This window comes from Myotis daubentonii, chromosome 8 (genome assembly GCF_963259705.1).
Source record: "Myotis daubentonii chromosome 8, mMyoDau2.1, whole genome shotgun sequence".
Taxonomy (NCBI): domain Eukaryota; kingdom Metazoa; phylum Chordata; class Mammalia; order Chiroptera; family Vespertilionidae; genus Myotis; species Myotis daubentonii.
In genome coordinates this window covers 8315468-8335277 of record NC_081847.1, presented here as the reverse complement: position 1 = coordinate 8335277, position 19810 = coordinate 8315468, and the positions used below count along the sequence as shown (strand labels likewise).

The following is a 19810-nucleotide window of genomic DNA, read 5'->3' as shown; positions in this document are numbered from 1 at the left end:
TACAGACCACGCTCGCCTTTGTTGATCAATAGATCAAGGAGCAGTCAAAGGAGATGGGAGCATCCAGGAAGGGATGGCGCTGGCATTGATGAATGTGGACAGGGCCAATGCAAATACTGCGTTCAATTAGCATTTTTGTGGACCGAGCAGTTTCTGAAAACTATTTTTCAAGCCATGGAATACACGGAGCATCTGGCTCCATTTCTGGAAATACTTCTGACAGCTCTGCCTCCCACCTCCAACCAGTCCCACCCCAACTCACTTTCCATGCCTTCCTCGGGCCAACTTTTTATCTTCCCTCTGCCTTACTTGCCTGCGTGAAGGCTTTAAAGTGTAGTAATAACCACAGGCCCTTAGTTGAGTCCCTACTATGTGCCAGGCACTGCACATGTCTTCTTTAATCCTCACAACCATTTCTGTTTACATATGAAACAACTCACTGATGCTCTGAGAGGTGGAGAAACCTGTCCACCAAGGTCACAGAGCTTGTAAATGAAGGTAGTGGAATTCCATCCTCTCCTCTCCAAAATCCACGCTCCCCTGGCTGCCATTCTGTCCCTGTAGCCATGTTCCTCACTTCGGTCTCGTCTGTCTAGCCACTATGTTCTGGGTAGCTCTGACTTCCTACACCTACTTTGGGGTAGGCACGTATGACTTTCATTCCAGCTTTTTTCATCAGCAATCTCATCCCTCCACTGGGGTCCCCTGTTGCAGACACCCCTACATTTGATAACCACGGCTTCAGTGCCTTTTCATATAGGTTTTGTCTTGAAGGTTTTGAATGCTTTCTGCAACAAAATATATACAGTGGGGCTTAGGAATTAAAGGCAAGCCTTCTGCCGGCGTTCTTTTACATTCAGGAAAAATCAGGAAGGTTAAGGGCAAGCCCCAAAGGATGGCCACCGGCATGTTTACAACAGCCGTTTCCACATTGGTCTGTTTTGTTACACACAAAACTGTCCGTCCATTGCAGGTATCTATTGGTGATTCCAATACTCAAGCCATTCTGCTAAAATGATGACGAATGGCACACTCATTCCAGCACGAGCTGCTCAGCTGCCGCGTACAGACAGGAGCTCTGAACAGAGACTGTGGCAGAGCCTACCTTAGGGCACTTTCAGAGCCAGCCACTCACACCGAGATAAAATCCATTATCTTTCATGATCACAACAGAGGGATGGTTTTTAACTGAGAGTCAGCTGAGGGATATCTTGCCAAGCAAAGCGGTGAGGATCCATCACCAACATCGCCAGATAATTGGTCTTGGAGAAGGAGGAGCCTTCCTATGATGAATGAATATGCTGACTTGGTGAGGAATCACCATTTTACTGGAGGACCTGCCTGCGTGTTTTCTCCCGAAGGACCCATAACACCCTCCTTGCTGCCCCCAGCTTCAGAAGGGGGCCTCCCAAAACTGTGTTCATTGACAACAGACCAGGAAATGGAGCCAGATCTCCAGAAGAGACACCTGTGATAACAGTCCCCCCTGAAAAGCAGCCCACGGTGTCTGCTTGTCTCTCACCATTGAGAAAAGGGGAGAACTCTTCCCTCAAGTCCTCAGTTGGAGAATATAGTTCTTTTTACTCATCACCACTCATTCGTTTACTGAGCACCTCGTGATATTTTAGAGGATATATATATATATATATATATATAGAGAGAGAGAGAGAGAGAGAGAGAGAGAGAGAGAGATATTTCAGAGAGGAAGGGAGAGGGAGAGAGAGATAGAAACATCAATGATGAGAGAGAATCATTGATCAGCTGCCTCCTGCACACTCCCCACCGGGGATTGAGCCTGCAACCCAGGCATATGCCCTTGACCGGAATCAAACCTGAGACCCTTCAGTCCGCAGGCCAATGCTCTATCCACTGAGCCAAGCTGGCTAGGGCTAGGGGATTTTTTTTTTAACATAACTTCCTAACAATAAATCTTCTGGCAAAAAAGTTGCCAAGTTCATGGGCCCTCTGCCGGCAAGCTCACAGCTCCTGGTTGGACAGGTTAAACACAGTAACGGTCCCACATGCCAATTCAGGGGACTGTCCCTAAAAATCCAGAAAGTCTTCATTCAACTCCAGGAAAAAGAAATGAAAGGAAGGATGGGAGGAAAAAAGGAAGGGGGAAAAGATTGGAGAGAGAGAGGGGAAATAAACTCAGCAGAATACACATTTCCAAAACGAATGGACAAAATTCAACTAACATATATTAACCTTTATTCTATAACAGAGACATAAATAATTTTATGAATTCATATGATCTGTACAAAAGACAAAATAAGATATTGCACTAAGTTTAGATATGGGATATTTGGATTTCATATCAGCTAAACAGATAAATATATACAATTCAAGGAGTTAAGGCAAAACCAGATGATACTTCAAACACAACAGAAGGTTGGAAACATAGGTATAATTAAAAACAAGGGCATCCCATCACCTGTTAATAAAGTGGTCATGGCTAAGGGGAAAAATCCCTTAGGTGTTTAATAAAGTGATTATCATCAATCATGTTAATTAAAGTCGAGCAACAAAGTATAAGATTTCCGGTAGAGGAGAGCGGTTTTGGGAAGTTTGGGGGTTGAGCAGGTAGAACTCAGGTAAGCAACATTTCCTTGTCAGATTTATGACCTATTCTTCCTATTAGAAAATATAATTTGGAAAATATGACTCTTTCACATATATAATTAAAATAAAACTATGAAGCATTCTTTTTTTCAAGGGAAGTCATGTTGGGGATCTCATAGGGTAAGTTTGCGGGCAAGCCATTCATTACCCTATTGGTAGAGAAAACACAAAACCAGTCACCGCAAAACAACTCCCAGGTACCTACACTGAACAAAAACAAACCGAGTCCAAAGGAATAAGAACACGCGTGACCAATGTACCAACACAGGTAAGCTCTTTGGCAGCCTCGCACTAACCGTTGATTGAATTCGGAACTCTTGCATCTTCTCATTCTTAGACCCACTTGCCAGTCTTTTAAAAACAAATAGATAAAATTCCACATCTGCAACGAATTCAGTAATTCCAGGAAATTAAATTCAGAAGGAATCTGCAGATAGTCTATAACGGTTACACGGACGCACAGATAGGAATTGTCTGCCGAGTCCTGATCCACACATAGGGAGCGCAGGCACGCAAAAGTAATCGGTAAAGCTGGATTGGTCTGGACAGCCTGGGATCCTGAAAGAGAATCCATACTGACCCATGAAACCAATAAGACATCACTCCGAGGATGAGAAAATGATCTTCCAATAACTCAGTGGTGAGCCGCCCCTCACCTGGTGAACGCCACGGAGAAATGGATTCTATAGGGGGAACACCAGGAAGCCCGAGAACGTGGAATACTGCCAGCCTCCGACCAGGTTACCTTTCTCCAGTTTTAGGTAAACCTTATCCTCCTTATCCAGGTAGAGCAAGACTCCATTGGTGGCGGCTTCGCGAGTAACATCTTTGTCCCCAGCAAAGGCAGATATTACCGGTTTTCCATTTAACATCAGGTTAACCTACAAGGAAAAAAACTCACTAAGCTCTCCTTAAAGTCAAAAAATCTGCTAGGGATAACAAATAATGCTCAAGGGGAAATATCTGATGTTTAGTAAATATATCCCTTTCCTTTCAAATCAGCCAAGTGCAGTGGTTAGACTTAGTATGCTGCTAAGCTAGGGGTGAGGGCTGTTCAAAGTAAACTTGAGTTTCTTCCATAGAAATGTCCTTAAATGCCTGCAAAAGAGTACCATCTGTGGAGAGCAGCCTAGCCATGTGAAAACTGGCTACCCGTCACCTATAACTTAAGCTCACTACTTTATTTACCTCTGAGATTCATTAGCAATCTTTCGGTAAGGAAGCAAGCCTGTAGCTTCCCAGTGTGTTAGTAAAAGGAGGCCCAGCACCCTTCACCCTGATAAACCAGACATAGCAAAGTTCTACCAACTTCTGGGCAGGTCTCTATGCAGCGGTGACATGCATACTGCTAAAAATCATCTTAAATCATGGACTGTGTATGCACTGTGGCTTCTTCTTCTGTTTTCCTTGATAAGAAACATGTATTTAAAATAATAATCACCACTACCATTGAAGATTTTAATGATGACTAATTAGCAAAGAATTAATAATTAATAAGCTCAAAATTATTAACAAATAATCTCAACATGTATTTGCTTTTCTTCATATTACAATTTTGATCATACTGTATTAAACATTACACTAACTTCTAAACAGTGAGGTTGGGAAAAGCTTTCCTATGGCAGTGAATTTGTTTTCTAGCTGTTCATTCTTTTTACGTTAAAAAAAAATACTGAATACATTAAATCTGAGGTTGATCAATTTATCCATTCACTAGGAAATGTAAAAGTGGTAGATGAGTGAATCTATCTTTCACATGGACATAGCATACAGTACAAACATTGAGCAAAAGATAACATGTTCCTAGAATTCCATAGACATGTATTGGTGTCATTGGGTGTTCTCAAATCTAAACATTACAGGAACTAGGGCCATGGTTGCCTTTGTGTGTAAGCTCAAGCCCATTATTTAGAAAGCACAACACAAAATATATTGTTAACTGTGAAGTTGCAATTGGTAAGAATTCACCAGGATCAGAGTAACTCAAGGTAAACTAAAGCATAAACGTAGCACCCACTTATTTAAAAAGTGTATCAAATAATTGTTAGTTACTCATAAATGTATTCTTACTAGTAAACTGTTTCTCCTAACTCTTAACAATGATAGCAAATTTGTTTTTATTTAGTAAGCACTTGTAAAACTCTACTGGTCTTACAAGTTCTATCCCTACAAGTTGAAATAATTTTGCAACTGCACTAAATGAAATCAAGATCTTATAAAGAGATTTGTGTCACTGAGTTTATACTAAGCTATGCTTTTTTTTCCTTTTCATTGAATTTATTGAGGTGACACTGGTTAACAAAATTATACAGGTTTCAGTTGCACAATTCCATAACACATCATCTGTACACAATATTGTGTGTTCACCACCCCAAGTCAAGCCTCCATTCATCACCATTTATCCAAAGCCATGTTTTTTAAATAGTTGGTTGTTATTAAGGTAACAAGTTCAATTGTTTATTTTTTCTATATGCTTCTTGTCACATGCCTTAATAGAGGCTATAAAGGAGAAGATTAGAAGTTAAGTGTTTTAAAAATAAACTACTGTGGATGGTTGTTTATTTTTACACTGACAGCACATATTTGGATAAATACATAACCCACAACCAATAAACACTGTTGCTTGGGGATAGAGAGGGAACAGGTCAAAACACATACCTGGATTGTTTGGCTCTGGTAGACTTTAATTACGTGAAAACTGAAACTGTAAATTCCTTTTCTTGGTGCTACAAAGACAGACTCCAGTGTGAAAAAATTACCCACATTTACCAGGATCTACAAATAAAAATAATAAATAACAGTAAATTATTATAATATTCTCTTCTGTAAGTATGTTTCCTTCCTTCCTCCCTTTTCTTTCTTTTTTTTTTTATTTTCCTAATCCACAACTAGCTTAAGAAACCATAGAGAATAAAACATTGAATTCTATTCCTTTCCTCTTTAGCGACTTGAAAAAAAAAATGGATTTGTATATTGGAAGGATCTTCTGTCTTCTAAATGGTAGAGGAAAATATAAAGTAACAGCTTTGTATTCATGCCTCAATTTCCAGCAGGGCCCGATGGCTCTGGGAACATGTAGGTAACAGGTGAGGGCTTATGGATTTATCAGCTGTACTTGAGAGTCAGATAAAAGGAACCTGCCATGTACTTACATTCCCACCCTCTGCAAGCCTTCCCAGTGTCCAGAGGTGGTGTTTCCCACACAGCCAATCCGCATCCATGGGCTCCCTCCAGTCCTCCCTGGACACACCACACAGAGCCTGGGCGCCCCCTCCACATGTGCCGTAATACATGACACTGAGCAGCTGGTGCACAGAGTGATCTGGAGACCGGCCCTCACCAGAGTCTCCGCCAAACCTCTCCTGAGAGCCTTGGCCGTTTTTTCATCCTTTCATCCCTGTGCCATATAGGCCTTAATTCTATTTTGGCAATGACTCAGCTTTTACAGGCTGCCACAGAGGAGAGCGTGAATCAGAGCAGACTGTGACCTAGGGGGCCTTCTCCTGCTCCTCCCAGGGTTGGCTGTCACCCTCTGATCAGCCACCTGCTCTTAATTAAAAAGTTCAATGGTCAAAAATGAAGCATGAAATCAGGTACTATTCCCAAAGAAAGCCACAATGCATCTTGTTTTCGAAGACGCTCAGTCTGGATCTACTGGTTGCGAAATGAACTTTGAATTTCAACAAGTGACCTCTTAAACCAAATTTGCAAACATCTCATAGGTAAGTCCCTTCCTTTGAGAGAGAGAGAGAGAGAGAGAGAGAGAGAGAGAGAGAGAGAGAGAAGAAAGAGAGTTGGAGGGGGGTAGAGTTGAAAAATAACTAGGATTTCTTCCATTTCTCCTCAAGAGATAAATCTATAAGTGGCATTCAAAAAAAACAGATGTCCCTAAAAGACACATTTCCCCTATATCAAAGGCAATCTGCTACTATCTCTTTTAAACAACACATTCATGCCAATATTAACCCTTTAGCATAATTCCCGAAAGACATACTTTTACCTCTGAGAACTGCACTAGAATATAGTGACGGTCAGGCTCGACCCCTGACTTAAACTGCATGTATGTGGACAATGTTATTCTGAGATTTCATATTCTTCTAAGTCAGCACCAGATTTCTTTCTCAGACCTGATGATCGAGGATCTTCCGACAGCAAATCCCTAGCCACACAGTAATCCCCAGCAGACGCTTTACAAAGATTTCTCCCAGCACATTTCAAGTGATTTGAGAAACTTAGTGGGGACTTCCTGAGTCGGATACAAGCAGCATACATCATTAGGAATAAGGGAAACGGCTGGTGAGTGTTGACTGCACACAAGGCTGGAGGTTGATGCTGTAATTAGAGATCCGGGCACATCGAGATTTATCACTGAATGTTCCTTGTTGTCTCCAAGACGCATGGCTCCTGACCAGAGGAATAAGCCCTTCTCCTCTCCTAATTGACGGGCGGGTCATTGGGAAGAATGCACTGTGCAGGACAGTGCAGTGCCCACAGCATCCAACATTTAATTAATGCGCGGGAATGCAAACCAGGGGAGGCTCTAGCCTTGGTTTCTGTCAGGATCGAAAGCACTGCACTCCTGAAGGGGCTGCTGAACTGTGGCTATCCCATAGGAAGCCCCAGAGGCGCCTGGTCTGTCTCCGGCCAGCGGGAGAGTGCATTGCTTAGGAAACATTAATAAAGAACCTACTGTCGCCTTATTGCTTCCCTAGCACTTGCGAAGGCAGTACCTCTTCACCTGCGCTCTCACACATGTGGCTTTTTGCACAACTGTGGGCTACGCATGTGACTTTGAAATAAAAAGGTTCTGGGTGTACTTAGGGTAGAAATTAAAACCCCAGAATCAGTTTTCAGTGATGACTCCTCGCTAACGCTGAGCTGATATCCTGGGGGGGTTTTCATTAGCCAAATGTCTGAGCTCCAGGTCTCTGAAAAGCAGCCATGGATTCCATCAGTTCCTCCGCCATCCCCTACCCTCAGCCCCAAAGCGGGTCCTTTCCCAGCAATTTGCAATTCTCTGAAAGGACAGGCAGGGAAGGGAGAGCCAGCGGCCCTCCAGGCTTCCCTCTGCCGCTTCGCGCAGCTGCCCAATTCCTTTCCCTCCGCCTCCGCAACTTTTCTGCCAGCGCCAAGGAAGGGCTTCCCCTGCAGGGCGCCTGCGACGTGTGTGGGGATCCCAGAGGCCAAAGGTGAGCGAGACCGACCCTGGCCACTGCGCACCCTCTCCGGCCACCTGCAAGATCTCTGCAGAGTGCCCACCCACCTGGGAGAAGCAAACCATTTACCCTGCGTGTGGAGAGCCCCACGGGACGGCCTCTGGGCACCGGTCGGAGGCAGGGGCCGGACCCTGGCCAAGAGATTGCAAAGTCCAGGCACCAGACTCCCACCAGCTCCTTGGACCTGTTGCTGCTAAACTTATCCTGAGCTCTTGCTGCCCAGCCCTGTGTTCCCAGCCTTTGTCCCGCTGCCCCGCAGCCTTTCCCGGATGCCAGGGGAGAATGGGGGCGGCAGGGGCTGGCGTGGGAGAGACACTGGACGTTTCAGTCCCAGGCATATTTGGGGAGAAGAGTGCCTAAATGATCCCCCATATCCCAATCAGATGAGCTGAGCCCTAGCAGGCAGCCAGGTCTGAGCCGCTCGGCAATCCCCGCCCCTGCCCCCGGTGCCCCACATCCCTCGGGATCTGACCTGATCGAAGTAAATGATGCGCGTCTTGTTGCTCATCTCCGAGGGCTCGTGGTTGGTGCTCCGCACCGCAGAGAAGGCGACCTTGGAGTTGGCCGCCCGCACCGAGATCCCCAGAGGGGAGGAAGAGGAGCCCTTGGAGTCCGTGGCCGGGTTCGAGTCACACACCACCAGGCATTTGCCCTCCAGCACGATGGGCTCCGTGTCGTTCTGCGCCCAGACGGGCAGCGAGGGCAGCGTGAGGGCCAGCAGCACGGCCGGCACCACCGACAGCGCCCGGCGCGCCGAGCCCATGGTGAGCGCGAGTGCAGCCGCAGCGGCTGGCGCTTGGCTCGCCTGCGTCGCCTGCTCCCCGGGACCCGGCTGGGAAGATGCTGGCGGTTAGATAGACAGCGCTGCAGGCAGAGCGGCGGCGGCGCTCTCACTTCCACCGATTCTCTGGTTTGAAGTCAGAGTCTCCCTCGCGCTCTCTCGCCAGCTCGGTTACCTTTGTCCTTTAAGGAGCTCATGCAGAACCCCCTACCTCACCCTCCTCCGCCCCAGAGTCAGCCCTGCCTGGGGCTCCTTCACCCGCCCCCCTTGTTGCCAGACATCTAGAAGTCTCCAAACCCTCACATTCACGCCTCAAAGGGGAAACTGGCAGTAAATGCTCACCCCAAACCCAAGCACCCCCTGGTGAACCGCGGATCAGGAAGAGCGAAGAGGGTTCAGAGAGGCCAGGGGGCGGTGGGCGCGGAGCAGGGCCGAGGCGGTCCTGTCGCGTCTGGCCAGCGGCAGGGACGGATTACAGCGGCGGAAGGTGTTTCCCCGGCGGAGAGGAACGCGAGGCTGTATTCATGGCCGGGACCCAGGCGGCTGCCACTTTTGCTTGGTCAAAAATTCCCCACAGCTCGGTGTGGCTCGGATGCCGCAGGTAGGCAGCGGCCAGCCAAATGCCCAGCTCGGAAGCTCAAATGTGCAGGATTAGTTCCAGGTGCAGGGCGGCTGGGCTGGCAGGGTCCTCTCCTGTCTGTGCCGCACCCGCACGCCCCACGCCCAGAGTCCCTGCGCGCAACTTTCTCTGCCCTCCGCAACCAGGAGAGCGCGAAGACTGAGCGAGCGCGCTATTTATAGGAGCGCAGCGTCGGCTGGCGTTGGCTTCCAGCTCAGCCCGTGGGCTCCGGGGAAAGGGGGAGAAGGAGTCCGGTGACCCGATCTGAGCAGCTCCCGCCTGGCGCTTAAGGCATCCATAAGCAGGCGGGTGCGCCGGCTTCTAGTGCCAGAGTCCTAGGCCACTCAGCCCTGGGGAGTGCGCGGCGCCAGGAGCGTGTGCGCAGGGAGGGGCGCCCGCAGCCCTGTGCTGGCCCCAGTTCGGTGCCTGCTCGCCCCTCCTCGGTCTGGGGGGTGGAAGGGGCTGCGGCTCTCCCCGCCCCTCCCTGCGCGGGACTCCGCAGCCGAGCGCCCTCCGAACGGAGCGGGGCGCTGCCAGCCGGCTGCGGAGCGGAATTGGAGGCAGAGGCTCCTGCGCGGCGCTCTTCCCGGGACCCGGGAGCCTGCGGGAGTCCCGACCGCACCTGGCCCAGCACCTGGCCCAGCACCTGCCCCACAGAGAGCGCTGGGGCCTGGGGAACCTTGGGCGGACCAAAGGCAGTGAGGGCCACTGGGAGGAGGTGTTCCACGCCGTCTGCTCAGGGAAGAGCAGCCCGGGGAGCCTAGGGGCACACCTCCCCACTCACACAGCGAATCCACCCCAGGCAAAGCCAGAAAAAAAGAGTGGAAGAGGGAGTTAACTCAGCAAGAATAAGTCTTCCAAAACCGTACCCCTAAGAAAAGCCAATCCACTCCTGAAAATACAGCACTTTCTTCCCTTCTGGAGGCGCCCCGCCCCTGTGCCACCCTGCTGCCACTCGGGCTGGCAAGCATGATCTTCCGCAGCCTCCACTGGGAGGAAGGGCTTGTCTTGTCTGTGACCAGCTGTGTGAACTTGGCCCAGGCACTGAGCCCCTCCTGAGAGGGCAAGACCACTAATTAAAGCCCCTCCAGCTCTGTGCTGCTGTGGGTCATCACCCCTTCCCACGTTCCTTCTAGACGTCCAGCTGCCAGAGGGCAGGCAGGCAGCGCATCTTCAGTCAAAACAGCCTCCCAGTCAGCCATTCGGCGCTCTTAGAAATGTACTAAGTAGTCACTGAAGAGGTGTTTGTTGAGCAACATCAGCCATGGGTGGCTCCCTATCCCTACCTGGATGGAGGGCCTCATCAGCGTGATTTCAATACCCCCATCCCAACAGAAGCCAGGAGGGCGGGGCATTGAGCCATAAGCACCACACTGCAGTTCCAACTGTTAACATTGGTATTTGTATGTCCTCCCTTACCCCCACCCCTGCCCCCACCCCACCCTCACCCCCTGCCCTATGGTCTATAATCTTGCAACTAAAGAGTTGGTGCCTAGAGCCATACAGGCCTTCAGACTCTGCGCCCATGGGGTCAGGACCAGCTCTAACTGGCAGGTGCTCAGGTCATGTTATTTGTTACGATGTTGAGTTTCACTAATCTAAGCTGCAACCATACAGGTGACCTGGTGCCTTCTGACAGCAATCCCCTACCCCCGGTGCTAATGCCCCACCCGAGGCCAGCAGCCTTTCACCTGAACCCTTGTCCCACTTGGGACCTCTCTGCAGGCTCCTTTCAGTCTGCCTGACAACAGCGACAATTTCCTCACATCGGATAATGTCTTTTAAGGCCTGGGGCTGGGTGTCATTCCTCTCTTGTAGGGCTAAGCACTCTTCCTTTCTTTTCCAGGACAACTGTTTAGTCCTACCACTTGGGCTGTTCAATTTTAGGCTGGAAGAAGTTGGGGGGAAAGCTCTGTTGACTACAGAACTGTCAAATACTCAATAATCCATCTTCCCACCACCCCAGTATACCCTCCGCACCCTTTCCTTCCCCAAGAGTCTTCCTTCCTGGTCTTGCATGGGAAAGCAATGCTCCTGTGGTCAGTAAATTCCATAACTGCTTGTTTGAGTAGAGAAACCAAGTCTCGAGCAAGCCTAAGACAGTAAGGATCCATGAGTGGTTTTCTGTGTCTAAAGAAAATGTCCCTAAGAAGACAAAGACAGACACACCAGGTATTCAGCTCGAAGGACCCTGCCTGGAAAATGACCCTGGAGTTGAATGAAAGAAGACTCCACGCATCATGTAGAGACAGAGCCCAGGTGAGTCGTACGGAAGGTAGAAAATCGAGAGAGAAAGGGCAGCGAGACTCCCGTAGCCACATCAGGGCCCACGGGGTCACTGGATTACCCCGGATATCTGAGTGATGCTGATCAACCCCAGTTAATGCTCTTCTTTGAGGGAGGGTTAGGAGCTTGAGTCCAGTTGCAGCGCAGTGTTGAGTGAGTCCTCAGGACTCCCTTTGGGAATGGCCGTGTGACTGACTTGCTTTGCATGAAGATGGTATTTATGGGGAAAAGTATATGGATGATTTGAAAAACACTTTTTTTCACATTTCAATATTTTATTTTTTTAATTTTGTTTTATTGCTTAAAGTATTACAAAGAGTATTACATATGTCTCCTTTTTTTCCCCCTTGACCTTCCCCCGGGCTCCCCTACCCCCCAGTTCTTGTGTCCATTGGTTATGCTTATATGCATGCACACAAGTCCTTTGGTTGATCTCTTACCCACCCCCCAACCCACCCCGGCCTACCCGCTGTTGTTTGAAACCACTTTTAATTGACTTTATAATTTAAAAATTGTCGGAGCCCACAGCCAACATCATACTCAATGGACAAAAACTAACACCATTTCCCCTAAGAACAGGAACAAGACAGGGATGCCCCCTCTCACCACTCCTGTTCAACATAGTACTGGAAGTGTTAGCCATTGCAATTCGGCAAGAAGAAGAAATAAAAGGCATCCAAATTGGAAAAGAGGAAGTAAAACTGTCCTTATTTGCAGACGACATGATATTATACATACAAAACCCTAGAGATTCCATCAAAAAGCTATTAGACTTAATACATGAATTTGGCAATGTAGCAGGATACAAAATTAACCCCAAGAAATCTGAGGCATTTCTATACACCAATAGTGAACTTTCAGAAAGAGAGATTATAAAAACAATCCCGTTTACCATCGCACCAAAAAAATTAAGCTACCTAGGAATAAACTTAACTAAAGAGGTAAAAGACCTCTACTCAGAAAACTACAGGACGTTGAAAAAAAATATAGAGGAAGACATAAACAGATGGAAGAACATACCGTGTTCATGGATTGGTAGAATCAACATCATTAAAATGTCCATACTACCCAAAGCAATCTATAAATTCAACGCACTTCCCATTAAAATACCAACGGCATACTTCACAGATCTAGAACGAACTCTCCAAAAATTCATCTGGAATAAAAAAAGACCCCGAATAGCTGCAGCAATCCTGAAAAATAACAAAGTAGGTGGTATCTCAATACCAGATATCAAGTTGTATTACAAAGCCACTGTTCTCAAAACTGCCTGGTACTGGCACAAGAATAGGCATATAGATCAATGGAATAGAATAGAGAGCCCAGAAATCGGCCCGAACCAATATGCTCAATTAATATTTGACAAAGGAGGCAAGAACATACAATGGAGCCAAGATAGTCTCTTCAATAAATGGTGCTGGGAAAATTGGACAGATATATGCAAGAAAATGAAACTAGACCACCAACTTACACCATACACAAAAATAAACTCAAAATGGATAAAGGACTTAAATGTACGACAGGAAACCATAAAAATTCTAGAAGAATCCAAAGGCAACAAAATCTCAGACATATGCCGAAGCAATTTCTTCACTGATACAGCTCCTAGGGCACTTGAAACTAAAGAAAAAATGAACAAATGGGACTACATCAAAATAAAAAGCTTCTGCACAGCAAAAGAAACCATCAACAAAACAATGAGAAAACCCACTGTGTGGGAAAACATATTTGCCAATGACATATCTGATAAGGGCCTAATCTCCAAAATTTATAGGGAACTCATACAACTTAACAAAAGAAAGATAAACAATCCAATCAAAAAATGGGCAAAGAACCTAAATAGACACCTTTCAAAAGAGGACATCCAGAAAGCCAAGAGACATATGAAAACATGCTCAAAGTCACTAATCATCCGAGAGATGCAAATCAAAACAGCAATGAGGTACCATCTCACACCTGTCAGACTGGCTATCATCAAAAAATCAACAAATCAACAAACGACAAGTGCTGGAGAGGATGTGGAGAAAAAGGAACACTTGTGCACTGCTGGTGGGAATGCAGACTAGTGCAGCCACTATGGAAGACAGTATGGAGTTTCCTTAAAAAACTGAAAATGGAACTCCCATTTGACCCTGTGATCCCACTTCTAGGAATATATCCCAAGAAACCAGAAACACCAATCAGAAAGGATATATGCACCCCTATGTTCATAGCAGCACAATTCACCATAGCTAAGACCTGGAAACAGCCTAAGTGCCCATCAGTAGATGAATGGATTAGAAAACTGTGGTACATCTACACGATGGAATACTATGCTGCTGTAAAAAGGAAGGAACTCGTACCATTTGCAACGGCATGGATGGAACTGGAGAGCATTATGCTAAGTGAAATAAGCCAGTCAATAAAGGAAAAATACCACATGATCTCACTCATTCATGGACAATAGAGACCATTATAAACTTTTGAACAATAATAGATACAGAGGCAGAGCTGCCTCAAACAGATTGTCAAACTGCAGCGGGAAGGCCGGGGAGGGTTGGGGGGCAGGAGGTAGGGGGGTAAGAGATCAACTAAAGGACTTGTATGCATGCATATAAGCATAACCAATGGACATAAGACACTGGGGGATAGGGGAGGCTAGGGGACTGTCTAGGGCAGGGGGATAAAATGGATACATATGTAATACCCTTTGTAATACTTTAAGCAATAAAAAAAAAAATTGTCGGAGACAGTTCATCTGCAGTCTCCTCCGATCACCAACAAGGGGTGTGTCTAAGGTGACAGGGAACAGTTAGACCTCCAGGTTAGGGTTGCAGATACATTTTGATGCCTCTTTTTGGCCTTTCCAGAACACCTGTGCTCCTCCCAGACATTACATATAACACAATTTTCTGAAATTGTTGATTTCTTTGTTGTATTCTCCATGGATTATCAACTTTTGGGAAGCATAGAATTTAGCAGAGAGTAGGTATTCCAAAAAAGGTTTACTGAATAAAGTAACATCATTGCCCTTATTTCTCATAGGGGAAATAATATACCAATGACTCACTATGAGTATGATAGGAAAAGTAAATTTTCTCCAAAAAAAAATGTGTAGTCTTAGAATGTTTTGTTCACCCTTAGTTACTAAGAGTGGAAGGCCAATGGGGCATATAGGGATATATTGGAAGTCCAGGAGCAGAACCGAGCCTTGGGAATGGAATGAAGTCTTGTGGAGAACCTAAAATATTGCCTCTCCTTTCTCTATCTCTGTATCTCCACCTCCATCTTTGTGTCCATCTCCCTCTCTCTCTCTCTCTCTCTTTCTGTCTGTCTCTATCTTTCTTTCTCTCCTAGGTACATCTGCATTATTGTTTTGCTTACTGCAATTTAATTTTCTGTGATGCCTAGAAGATATACAATGGCAACTCACACACCCAATTGTTACATATAATAAATAGATCCATCCACCCAGGGGATACCCTAAAACCCCAGGGAAGAGACTCATTGCTGTATCTGGCATCAGATATGCCCACCCATCGACCAGAGAAGCAGCATACAATGCACAGACAACCGAGTCCTGGCAACCAGGTATGTCATAGGTGGTGGGGAGGGGAGGAGAGGAAGACAACTCCTAGAAAAGTGGTGCAAGCAATATGAGCTGAAGTGGAAAAGGGAAAGATGCAAATCAATTTGTATTGTGTGATTCTATGTTAATAGTCTGTAGGTAGGTCTGCTCAAATATGGATATCTGACTAAGCAGAGGGAAAAAAAATGAAAAGCTAGACAGCACATTGTCAATTTTAGAGGAATGCAATAGAAGGGAAGGAAATACTATTAATTGAACTTAAGATATTTACTATTTGAATGGTCACAGCAATTATATATTACACTAGAGGCCTGGTGCACAAAATTTGTGCACAGAGGAGGAGGAGGAGGTTTCCACACAGCCTGCTTGTCCAGTCATTTTGTCGTCCCTCACTAACCACCCTGCCATCTTGGTGGCCCCACACAGCCTGCTTGTTCAGTTGTTTAGTCATCCCTCACTAACCCCTCTGCCAGCCTGGTTGTAGGCAGCCATCTTGTGCAGGCATGAGGGTTAATTTGCATATTACCTCTTTATTATATAGGATTGTGATTCACATTTAAAGAACAATTTTAAAGGAAAGAGGTTCTGAGTAGACCATTCAGTAGGAATCTACTACATGGAACTTTTTTTTTTTTCATAATTTAAGCTTAATTAAAGTTTGGAGAGAAAAAGGAACTAACGTTCTTTCCCATACGTGGTATTGGTTGAAGAGCAATTTTCTTTCTTTTGTTATATTGATCCAGCTCTAAAAACTCATTCACTCAAAGGCTAGGAAAATGCCCAGGCGTATAAAGCCTCACAGTGCATTTAAGAAAAAAAATTACATTGAAACTGGTAAAGCTCATGAGTAATATCAAAATTTCTGATTGCATCTTAGATTCAACTTGGCTCTTTATAAACCGTGTTAGACCTGAGTCCAGTGCCGGGGGCATGGTGAGTGCCCGACCGCTTTAGTTCCTGTTGCATACATAGGGAGCTCTGCATGTAAGGACCTAACCAACAGTTCCCACTTGTAAGAAGCTGCTGGGAAGACTATTATCAATGCAGACCCTGAGATGACGCTTCTGCCCATGAACTGGGCATCTGTGTATGTACCAGCACATGGCTGAAGCTGAAGCAGACAGTGTTTTAGAGATGCTGCTGGTGGCGTGCATCCACCAAGGGTCCATCTGGGGTCAGACCCACTGGCCCTTTGGTTAAAAACAGGGTATTTAGGTCCTGGCTGGCATGGCTCAGTTGGTTGGGAGACGTACAGTGTTCCAAAAGGCTGCAGATTCAATTCCCCATCAGGGCACACATCAAGGTTTTAGGCTCGATCCCCAGTAGGGGGCATGCAGGAGGCAGCTGATGCATGTCTACCTCTCCCATTGATGTTTCTATCTCTCACCCTCACTCTTCCTGCTTCTCTAAAGATCAATTTTAAAAATCTTTAAAAATAAACATACACAAGGTATTTAGAATCAGCTTCATCTCCTACTTTATGACCCTGGGGAAAGTTACAAACCTTCCTTCAGCCAGGAAATTGGCAATCATAAAAATAATACCCAGTCCATAGCTGGTTGTGGGATTTGATTGGGGAACTATAAGCAGGGCACTTCGCACAGTATTGGGCACACAGGAGGTGCATAATTGAAGGTTGCAATTAATTTATGAAACATATTAATGACCAAAGGGGAGTGGTGCCTGGGGGCCCACCAGCTATTGGGGAACAATGGCTAGGACCTAACTCTCAGGCACTGTAATGGGGCAGGATGCAGCATGCCCAAGGGTGAGAAAGAAGCAAGGTTCCGACTCCTAGTGCAGTCATCAGGGCCAAGTTTGCGGGCACAGCCATGGTGGTGGAGGAGCAGTAGAGTGAGGAGGCTGCAGTGAGTTAGTCCCCAGAAATCCCACAGGCTGAGCTCTCCAATGAAGCCCGGGCACCAGGCAGGTCTGTGAGCTCCCTGCAAGAAGGAGACAAAGACTTGCGTTTTCCTTTTATTTCTTTCATCCCCATTGTCTTAGTCACTGGGTGTCATCACTCAGAGTGTCTGAAAGCAGCACTTAGCAGAAATCGATGGGTTCTCCGAAGTGAAAATTATACGGAAAATCAAGAACAGTTGTGCCGGGAGCCAGTCCATGCTTGCTGTTTCAAGGGACCTGGCATATATGGCATATGGTTCTTAATATGTTTGCTCACCTTCTTGGCGCTGTGTTTTAACCAAAGTCACCTCTCCGAGAAAGGTTGAATCCCCAGGTAGGGATTTTCCCCTGAAGTTAGGGAGGGAATAAAACCCCTCAACTAAGTGCCAGGCGGGTAATTAATCCCTTTAACTACGAACAATCATGCTTAAACTACATAATCTTTTCTCCCTGGAATGGAGATAAGAAACGCCCTAACCTTTGTAATAGAGATTGATAGGATTGAATCAACTGGTATAAATACAGTTGTAACAAGACAGAAACACTCAGAACTCAGAACACAGAATTTAGAACACAGAACTAGAGACAGAAGAACTTCGCTGGAGAGAGCATGCCGGAGGATCCTGGAGAGGGACTGGCCTCAGAGCCTAGAGACAGAGCCTAGCGGGAGAACATGGCAAGGGATCCTGGACTGAACCTGACTACAGAGATTGGCAGGAGAACCTGACTGGAACCTGGACACTGAACCTGACTGGAGTACCTGTACAGAACCTGGCTGGAGACCCTGACAAGCGAACCCGGCTATGATGATCAACTGAACGCTATCTCTGTATCGTTCCTTCTTCGCCGACTCCGTCCACACGTTTGGGGACCCCTGCACCCGCTGGGGTCGGACCCCGGCACAGTTGGTCAGAACAGTCGTCACTGCAACAAAGGAATCAGGAAGCCATGCAGGGATGGGAGGAAGACACTATGGGTGCTATGTGCTCGAGGTGCTTGGAGAAGAACCTGGGGACCATCCAACTACTTATTTGGCAGCTGGAGGGTCCTGGAGACTTTTAACTTTCCTGTGTTTAACTGTGCATTTGTGGGGCGGTGGGGGGAAGGGGAGCAGGGGGCTGGGAGAGAGGCAGTTTCAGTCCTAAAGGTAAGTCTGGCCACTGCATGCCATGGGCAAGCCTGGGGTGCATGGGGATGGCAAGCAGCCACTGTCTCTCCCACGGGAGCATCTTGCATCGTTGAGTGTGATTCCAGTGTTTAAAGAGAAGTGTTTTCCTGCAACGTGGCCACTCAAAGCAAGCCAAGCACTTAATCTTGTGCTCAAGCTGAAGAAACAGCAATCTGTTTGGACTCTGGAGGAAGAACTGGCTGCAGTGGGCTCCCCGCGAGCTGGTGGGTTGGACGCCACGGTGAGAATTCTGAGAGGATTTTCCAGGGTGAGTCTGACTCTGAGCGATTTCTTCTCCCTGTGCACCAACTTTAGACTCTAATCCTCGATACAGTCCAACTCCACTGTCCTTTTCCCTTTTGCTTGGGGAAACTCAGTGGCTGAGAACATCTCCCATTTTATTGTTCCCACTCCTCTGAGAGGTCAATCCTATTACTCCCATTTCACAGATGAGGAGACAGAGGGTCTGAGAGGCTGCCACCAAAGGACACTCTGCTAACAGGTGCCTGGGTTGCATCTGCTGGAGGGACATGTGTTCATGTCCAAATGCCTTTGCCCTGGACCACATGAGAAAGGCTGAAATAAAATGCAAGGGGCTTCTGGTGTGTTCAGACTACTATCCGTGAGTTGATGACAACAAATTCAGAGGAGAAATTGACTGTTTTCCTAGCATTATTAATATCAGTAGATTGCCAGTGGAAATGAAACTTATAGCAGAGAAAAGAGACAGGCTTTAAATCATAGAATTTTTAATAAAAGCTATTGACCATAAACTCAGGGTTTATGTATCTATGTATACACACACAAATACACACAGGTATGTATATTAAAACATTTGTGTGTTTGTATATATATTAAATATATACACACACAAATATACACACATAATATATACATATTAAAATATATATTTGTATATATATTTTAATATACAGGGTGTCCCCCAAAAATGTATACCCTCTTTAACAGCTGATAATTCAATTTTGAAAATGAAATGTATTTTAATAAACACTGCTTTTATAATTATTCAAAATGTGTATACATTTTTGGGACACCCTATATATGCAAAATGTGTGTATGTATGTATATGTACACACATATACAAGGGTGAGCAAAAGTAGGTTTAGAGTTGTGAGTACGGGAAACACAGAGTTTACTTATTAATTATTGTATTGTCTTCCATACAAACAACTGTAGACCTACTTTTACCCACCCCTGTATATACACATGTATATATAAATACATATTAAATATATATTAAATAAAATATGTATTGAACATATTACACATATAACTAAATAAGTGGTTAGATCACCTTACAATCTCCTCATAACTTTACGTGCTTCCCGTCTCTAGTGTCACCAGAGCTTCAGCGTGACATTCGTTGGTCTTGTTATTTGGCAAAGAGTGTCTTCCCCACTCCGCTGAGAGTCCCACGCAGGCAGAGTAGGCTGATCTGTGCTCACCACGATCGGTCCCAGGACAGCTCCTGGCACCTGGTTCAGGCCTGCTGGCTGTTTGCTGAAGCAAGGAATAAAGTGGTGTGACACAGATTCTAACTGTGGCTACCCCCTCTGAGTGTATTTCCAATTATAACACCAAATAGTTTCAAAAACTAGCGTACGTGTTCTCTGACTCTCACTACTAG

General features: G+C 46.1%; 1 protein-coding gene across 1 annotated transcript; it reads right to left on the bottom strand.

The window, feature by feature from the left end:
* Nucleotides 1–2188: 2188 nt before the first annotated feature.
* On the bottom strand, nt 2189–8839 carry CBLN4 (cerebellin 4 precursor). Its single transcript, XM_059707529.1, has 3 exons — nt 8311–8839; nt 5281–5397; nt 2189–3503 (listed from the first exon to the last, which is right to left on the bottom strand). Exons 1-3 carry the CDS (start codon nt 8599–8601, stop codon nt 3306–3308), a joined length of 606 nt encoding a protein of 201 aa, XP_059563512.1. The 5' UTR covers nt 8602–8839; the 3' UTR covers nt 2189–3305.
* Nucleotides 8840–19810: the final 10971 nt, after the last annotated feature.

Coding starts and splice junctions, on each gene's coding strand:
- CBLN4 (XM_059707529.1), bottom strand. CDS start 8,601: ATGGGCTCGGCGCGCCGGGCGCTGTCGGTGGTGCCGGCCGTGCTGCTG. Junction 5,398..8,310: donor GCATCATTTACTTCGATCAG/GTCAGATCCCGA, acceptor TTTTATTTGTAG/ATCCTGGTAAATGTGGGTAA. Junction 3,504..5,280: donor ACCAGAGCCAAACAATCCAG/GTATGTGTTTTG, acceptor TTTTCCTTGTAG/GTTAACCTGATGTTAAATGG.